At 40.4% G+C, this 7498-nt stretch overlaps 1 protein-coding gene across 1 annotated transcript; it reads left to right on the top strand.

The window, feature by feature from the left end:
* The first annotated feature begins 967 nt into the window (after window positions 1-967).
* Window positions 968-7061, top strand: LOC121646499 (extracellular calcium-sensing receptor-like). Its single transcript, XM_041995515.1, has 8 exons — window positions 968-1116; window positions 1218-1512; window positions 1617-1703; window positions 1848-2117; window positions 2449-2724; window positions 2897-3124; window positions 3214-3337; window positions 6148-7061. The coding sequence occupies exons 1-8, from the start codon at window positions 1007-1009 to the stop codon at window positions 7059-7061; spliced, it is 2304 nt and encodes a 767-aa protein (XP_041851449.1). The 5' UTR covers window positions 968-1006.
* The last annotated feature ends 437 nt before the right edge of the window (window positions 7062-7498 follow it).

Genomic DNA, 7498 nt, shown 5'->3' with positions numbered 1-7498 from the left:
CTCCAAGAACTGCACGATGATCCGGCGTGGTTGGGAAGAGCCGAGCCCCGTTTTCAGCCGAGGACCCAAACGGTGAGCTACGTCCACCGAGTGTTGCAACCTATCCGCGATGGTAGGAGAGATGCATGACAGGAGATCGATTACCGTCATCTTGACGTTCTCGTCGCTCTGCTCTTGGATTCCGGATATCCTTAAATTCCAGCGCCTTTGGTAGGATTCCAGTTCATTCACCATGTTTCGAAGCATCTTATTCTCCGACATCAAATTACAGACTTTCTCCTCCGCTGCCTCCAGTCTGCCCGTAATCCCACTTACTTGAACTTTGATGTCCTTCACGGCGCTGTCGACGCTCTCCAGTTTCTCCATAAAAGAATGTTGAGTTTCTCCTATTTTATTGATTGCAGCTAGCAAGGCGGCGTTAGAAACACCTTCCGGTTCTTCCATTCTTAATGCTTTTCTTGCTGGGCTGTTTCCTGGAGTGCTTTTCTGTTCTTCAGGCACAACAATGTTAGAACTTTTTGTATAGTCGTGTACTCGTTTAATCCTCTCTTCAGTTTCCATTGCTGTGGGCTTTTGTGGTTTCTCCCTCGAGTTTCTGGCGTTAGCGCTCATCTTTCCTTCCCGTAGCTACATGAACTCTTAAGCTAGTTTTTTTGTAAAGTCACTATGAGGAGAGCCAAGTCTCTTTTTTTTTTTTTTTTTATTTTTGGGGAACCCAGAATTAATAGTCCATTCTAAAAAGAGATGTAGCACCCATAAGCTGCAGTTTGAGTGACCAAAAGTTAGAATTCGCACACAAAAAAGAAAACCTCAGACGCCTTTCAACGAACAACCATCCTCGGCGCCATCTTGGCCCGACGAATACTGAGATGCAGTTATGGGGACATTTCTCCACACATCTTTGTCCTTCTATGTCTGCTTGATCTTGATATCATCCTTTTTCTTGTCAGACTCTTCTCCTCTTTTTACATCTTGCAAATTGAGAGGACGGTTTCACCTCAATGAAATGCACTCGCCTGGTGATGTGATTCTAGGAGGACTGTTTGAAGTCCATTACACCTCTTTCTTCCCTGAGCTCACATTTACCTCAAAACCACATAAACTCAGCTGTCAGGGGTAAGTACTACACTCATGAAGCAGACGACAGACAGAATAAATCACAGCTGCTTGTCTACATAGTTTGCTTTTTTGTGTTTAATTGTAACATTTCATGTCAGCTTTGACCCTCCAGGATTTAGGCATGCGATGACTATGGCTTTTGCTATTGATGAGATCAACAAAAACCCCAACCTGCTTCCTAATGTGACTCTGGGATACAGCCTTTATGACAACTGTGCTACACTTGTAATTGGATTCAGTGCTGCGTTATCTCTGGCCACTGGTCGAGATGAACAATTTTTGCTACAAGACAACTGTTTTGGTAGCCCCCCAGTGCTGGGGATTGTGGGTGATCCCTTCTCAACATTTTCTATTGCCACCTCTGATGTTATAGGTTTATTCAGATTGCCTCTTGTAAGTATTGTTACCTCAGTTTTAGCTGTGCTCAAATAAGAATTAAATGTTACATATTTGCTGGAGTCCTTTAATATGGATTTTAACTGCATGTTTCTTGAAAGGTGAGTTACTTTGCTACATGTTCCTGCCTAAGTGATCGCCAAAGGTTTCCATCTTTCTCTAGAACTATTCCAAGTGATTCTTTCCAGGTGAGACCGGTTAAGAAATAATATACAAGATAAGTTTAACAGGAAGTGCTGTAAAAAAAAACAAAGTACTATTTTTGTTTTGCGCTCAAAGACTGCATGGATTTAAACTAAGTATAATACCATTATTATACCTATATATTATAGGTGCATGCCATGATTCAGATTTTAAAACGCTTTGGCTGGACGTGGGCTGGTCTGCTGGTCAGTGATGATGACTATGGACTCCATGTCGCCCAGTCATTTCAAACAGAGTTGGTTCAGTCTGGTGGGGGATGTCTGGCTTACTCAGAGATTTTACCCTGGGGTGAAAACCAAGCTGAATTCAGAAGGATTGTGGAAGTGATGAAGAAGTCCACAGCTCGTGTGGTAATCGTCTTTGCACATCAGATACACATGATTCAGTTAATGGAAGAGGTATCTATCTATCTATCTATCTATCTGTCTATCTATCTATCTATCTATCTATCTATCTATCTATCTATCTATCTCTCTGTCTCGATGGCCAGTGAAGGTTGGACATAAGTCGCTGATGACATCATCCCCATCTCATGCCGTTCTTGGGTGGCACGCTGGGTATTGCCATCTGTCGAGGTGAAATCTCAGGACTCAGAGATTTTCTTGAGAACTCGTCCTGATATCAACAACAACAATGAAAATAACATGGTAATTCATTTTAAGTTGGAACTGTAGTTGCTTAGTTAAATAATGGGAATGTGTTTCAGACTTTTTTAAAATTATTTTTCAGGTAAGGCAGTTTTGGGAACACACTTTTAAGTGCAGATTTGCACCACCTCCAGCTGGTTGGGTGGAAGCTGGTGGAGCTCTGTGCACTGGAGAAGAAGATCTTGAGACTGTGGAAACTGAGTTTTTGGATGTCTCAAACCTCAGGCCTGAGTACAATATTTACAAGGCTGTGTATGCTCTGGCATATGCCCTTAATGACATGCTGCAGTGTGAGCCAGGGAGAGGGCCTTTTGATAGGTACAGCTGGGCTTCTTTACAACGACTGGAGCCCTGGCAGGTGTGAAGTCAGTAGACACTCAGTCACTATTTGCACCTTTTCTAGAGGATAAGGCTGAAGAAATAAAGTAGCTTTAAAATATTATTGGGTATATGTGGACATCTGCATGACTTCAGATGTATTTTTTCCTTGTTACGATACTGATCTCTTTATATCTCACCTATGTCTGCAGCTCATGTATTACTTGGAAAAGGTCACCTTTACAACATCATTTGGAGATCAAGTGTCATTTGACAAGAATGGTGATGCTTTACCTATATATGACATCATGAACTGGCTGTGGCTCCCTGATGGAGGAACTAAAGTTCAGAATGTGGGGGTTGTTAAAAAGACAACATTCAGCGGAGAAGAACTCACACTTGATGAAAACAAAATTTTCTGGAACTTTGACTCCAATCACGTCCATATTCATTTATTATTACTCAAACATAGTTCTGCGTAACCTCAGAGAAATGTACTGTAGAACAAATCTGATGAATATCTCCTCAGCCGCCTCGATCAGTGTGCAGTGAGAGCTGTCCTCCAGGTACCCGCATGGCCAGAAAAAAAGGACAGCCTAAGTGCTGTTTTGACTGTGTCCCATGTTCTGAAGGAAAGTTCAGTAACACAACAGGTTGGTATCACTGTTTTTATAGTGGCCATTTTTATCATCATCCATCCTTAGACATTGCTGTGTTAATAGAAGGAGTTTAATCATATACAAGAAAGTTACTAAAACTATCTAATATTAAAAAAAATTAGGGCTGGGCACATTGACATATTATCAAGTTAACACATTAATTGATTAATGTTGTTAATTTTTTTTTTTTTTTTTGCACGGTAATGCCTTTTTTCATTGTTTTTTCTTTTATTTTTTCAAACTTCTTGTTCACTGGCCACATGCAGAGGCTTGCAGTCCATCTCTTCCACATATCTTGTCCTGCTACAGCAGTGCGTCTGATGTAATCAGGACAGAGCGGGCTTATTCAAGGAGTAGTACACCCTAAAACATGTTTTTTGAGGTGTAAACAACATAGTATTACGTAATTGTGATGAAAACCACATATATATTGCTGAAAAATTTGTAAGTTTTTAATTTCTTCAAAAAAATGGGATTTTGTCAGTAAAAACTGACTCATACCGCCCCCTACAGGGTAAAACCATTTTTTTTTTTTTTTTCCCATGATGTAGAGCCGTACTTGGTGCTTCTCTACATCACTAGAAACTTTTGAAAACCTCACAGCCCTCTGCTCTCCGGATGCAAATGGGCTGGTCCTTGCCTTGCAGGCATAACCACTCCCACCGACGCATATGAACAGGTGCTAACAGCTCAGACTGGTACAGTTCAGGACCACCTTGTTCTTGTGGTGCTGAGGGGAATCTGGAAGGGAAAAGTCTTCCACCTCAAATACCGCTCTGTGGCTTAGGTGCTTTGTGAATCTCGCTTTCCATCATGCTAGTGGCTGCTTAGGTGCTGTCTGTCAATTAGCCCACATCTCCCACCGCAACCCTTGTAGTTTCAGTCATTTTTCAATAGGCTTACGCAACAAGTAGAGTTGTAGGTGTAGTTACACTTTAAAATGAATAGAAGTTTTCTGTCTGGCACTTAAGAAAGAAGTAAAAGAACACTTGTTTCTCTTTCTCCATCCAAACCTATGAGACAATGAGAAAATGTAGTTTTTTGTTTGTTTTTGTTTTTTTGTTTTTTTTCACTAATCCTGTTGGATATAAGTTTTGAGGCAAGACAGCAAAGGTAAGACATTTTATGACATGAAGTATAAATTGGGCCAGCTTTTGCCTCTGGTTTGGTAAAACTTGGTCATAGCAAGACAAAAAGAGTTGTGGAATCTGTGAGATGTATGCTTTCAGTAGAAGAGTGATTTGTCCGTATTCAGGTGGACAAGGGGAGCCATAATTTGTGTTTACATATTTTTTTTGGACTTTGTGTACCTGGTCTTTTAATTGTTTGTTGTCTTAACTGTGTTTGGTGGTCATAGAAATGGTTTAACTGAGCTGTTACCTAAGATTCTGGACATTCTATGGATACCACACATGTTTATTGTTACATTTACAGACCTGACGTTACAACCAAAACCAGATGTTAATCCCTTAACTCCCAACTAGTAGTGAACATAGTTCATAGTTTATAATTCAAATTTTTGAACTATGTTCACAGCTCTAAAGATGAACTAGTTCAAAGCTCTTTTTCCCCAATATGTTGCTGCAAGCTATTACCCTCAGAATACTGGCGTTTTCCTATTGTTGCCACTCATTCAGTCCACACTCGTGGCCAGCTGCAGCTTTCACTCCTAAAGTATAAAAACATAAGGAAAAACTTAAAAAAGTCACTTTTCAATTTTCTTGAGAATGTATTTTTTTCTGACTTGTTTGTCCAAAGAAAAGTTCTAGAACTTGGTCATAAATGTGCAAAATTCAGCCCAAATGTATAAGTGCAAAACAAATCAAAAAAGACACGCAAGACCATATGTCATACATTTGTCACGTTTATAAAAACTGAGGGTTCCTCTTTCCTCAAAGGCTGCAGGCCTCCGACAATATACGGCAAAAGGTTTTCCAGCTGCGGCTGGAGATGAAGACAACGGCGCTGCTGCTACTGTACGCCGCTATTTAGTTTTGGGTGGTAGAGTATCTGCTTTAGCACGCTGTTGCTTTACATTGTTTTTGGTGACATTTAGTTCACGGACCTTGGAAGGCTAGGCAGGTGATTTATTACAATAAGCCGTTTCATGTTTGTTGTTGATGTTGTTAATGTCCGGAGTTGCTTCTTGACACCTGGCAAGATTTCTCCCTCCTGGATCATCACTGACCTTTTCAAAAAAATATTTTAAGTGATCATACAAAGATGCTGTTGTGATCATTGAGGCAGAGCTGCTGCTGCTGCCTTCAGTGGATTTTGCCTCCATGTTTCACAATTTGGTGACGCATGCGCAGTGCAGTGTGGTGGCTGGTGTTGCCAGATTTTGCCTGGAAGGCTCCATGGAAATCTGGCACTTTTGAACAAACTTCAACTGTTAGAGGACGCCGTTTACAAACGCCAGAATGAGCCCGCTCACAATAATGTTCATCAGGCAGAAGACAATACTCTCAGTTCATGTTTACGCAAAATATAAATTATTATTGTTAGAATTATGATTATTACAATTATGACTATCTGTATTGTGCCTGAACAATCATTCAATGAGGACTCAATGTTCAATGACATAATTGTGTCATGTCAGTGTAGTACACTCTTCCCAGAAAAAATATATGCAACTTAGATATGAAAGAAAGAAAGAAAGAAAGAAAGAAAGAAAGAAAGAAAGAAAGAAAGAACATCAGTCAACATTTTTGTTATTTGACAGTCTCATGCTTTCCTCTTACTAATTGATTTGGCTAATTATAAAGGAGACCTTTCTTCTTTTTTTTTCTTTTTTCTTTTTGTAGATTCTGTGGAGTGCATCAGTTGTCCAGAGGATTTCTGGTCCAGCACTCAGCGTGACCACTGCATTCCTAAAATAACAGAGTTCCTGTCCTATCACGAACCTCTGGGTATCTGCTTGACAACTGCTTCATTACTGGGAACATTTATTTGTACTGTTATTTTAGGGATCTTCACCTGCCACCGCAGCACACCTGTGGTACGAGTCAATAACTCAGAACTGAGCTTCCTGCTTTTAGTGTCACTCAAACTGTGTTTCCTGTGTTTACTGCTTTTCATCGGACGACCCAGACTGTGGACGTGCCAACTGAGACATGCAGCATTTGGGATCAGCTTTGTGCTTTGTGTGTCATGCATCCTGGTTAAAACCATGGTGGTGTTGGCTGTATTCAAATCCTCCAAGCCGGGAGGTGGAGCCAATCTCAAGTGGTTTGGTGCGATGCAGCAGAGAGGAACAGTTTTTGTTCTTACTTGTGTTCAAGCAGCAATCTGCACTGTATGGATTGTCACAGCCTCGCCAGTCCCCCATAAAAACACACAATACCACAATAACAAGATAATTTATGAGTGTGTTGTTGGGTCTACAATAGGTTTCGCATTGTTACTGGGCTATATTGGCTTACTTGCTGTCATCAGTTTCCTGCTTGCATTTCTGGCAAGGAATCTGCCAGACAGTTTTAATGAGGCTAAACTCATCACATTCAGCATGCTGATCTTCTGTGCTGTGTGGGTGGCCTTTGTTCCAGCTTATATTAACTCTCCAGGCAAATATGCAGATGCAGTGGAGATATTTGCCATACTGTTCTCTAGGTTTGGTCTCTTGGTGGAACTGTTTGGAGCCAAATGTTACATAATCTTGCTGAGACCAGAAAAAAACACAAAGAAAGCTATCATGGGCCGCACTACCAACAAGACATAAAAACAAATAAATATTCAAATAAACATTTTAAATGTTCTCATGACTTATCTGCATTTTAAAGCTATCATACTGCACTGTAATGTATATTGCCTAACAGCCTGGCCTATTTTTTTTCATAGAAAATTAAGATTTAAAAAGCATTTTTGGAGCAATTAAATAAGTTTTGAGCAATAGACCATTTATGTTAGTATTCTTTTTTTAGCTAATAATCTTGTGGTTTTGGTTTGTTAGCATTGTCGGACTTGGTATAAAGTAAATGGCTAAAAATTTTTTTTCTTTTTTATCTTTATTGATCCAAAATAAGCAACACAAATGGGGTGTGACCCAGAAATGGACTACGCTCCTGTGAGGTTGCCATTCTGGGGGGCCAGACTGATGGTCTGGGCACCTACTGGGAGACCCAGTTCTTATGTTGTTGCTTGGACTGCTTTGGTGGC

The sequence above is a fragment of the Melanotaenia boesemani genome, chromosome 9 (assembly GCF_017639745.1).
Source record: "Melanotaenia boesemani isolate fMelBoe1 chromosome 9, fMelBoe1.pri, whole genome shotgun sequence".
NCBI lineage: Eukaryota > Metazoa > Chordata > Actinopteri > Atheriniformes > Melanotaeniidae > Melanotaenia > Melanotaenia boesemani.
This window is presented reverse-complemented; position numbering and strand designations above follow the sequence as displayed.

Bases quoted from the DNA above. Each gene is read 5' to 3' on its own strand.
- LOC121646499 (XM_041995515.1), top strand. From the start codon at position 1,007: ATGCACTCGCCTGGTGATGTGATTCTAGGAGGACTGTTTGAAGTCCAT. The intron at 2,118-2,448 runs GTATCTATCTAT...ATTATTTTTCAG, and splicing joins TGATTCAGTTAATGGAAGAG to GTAAGGCAGTTTTGGGAACA. The intron at 3,125-3,213 runs GTCCATATTCAT...ATATCTCCTCAG, and splicing joins GGAACTTTGACTCCAATCAC to CCGCCTCGATCAGTGTGCAG.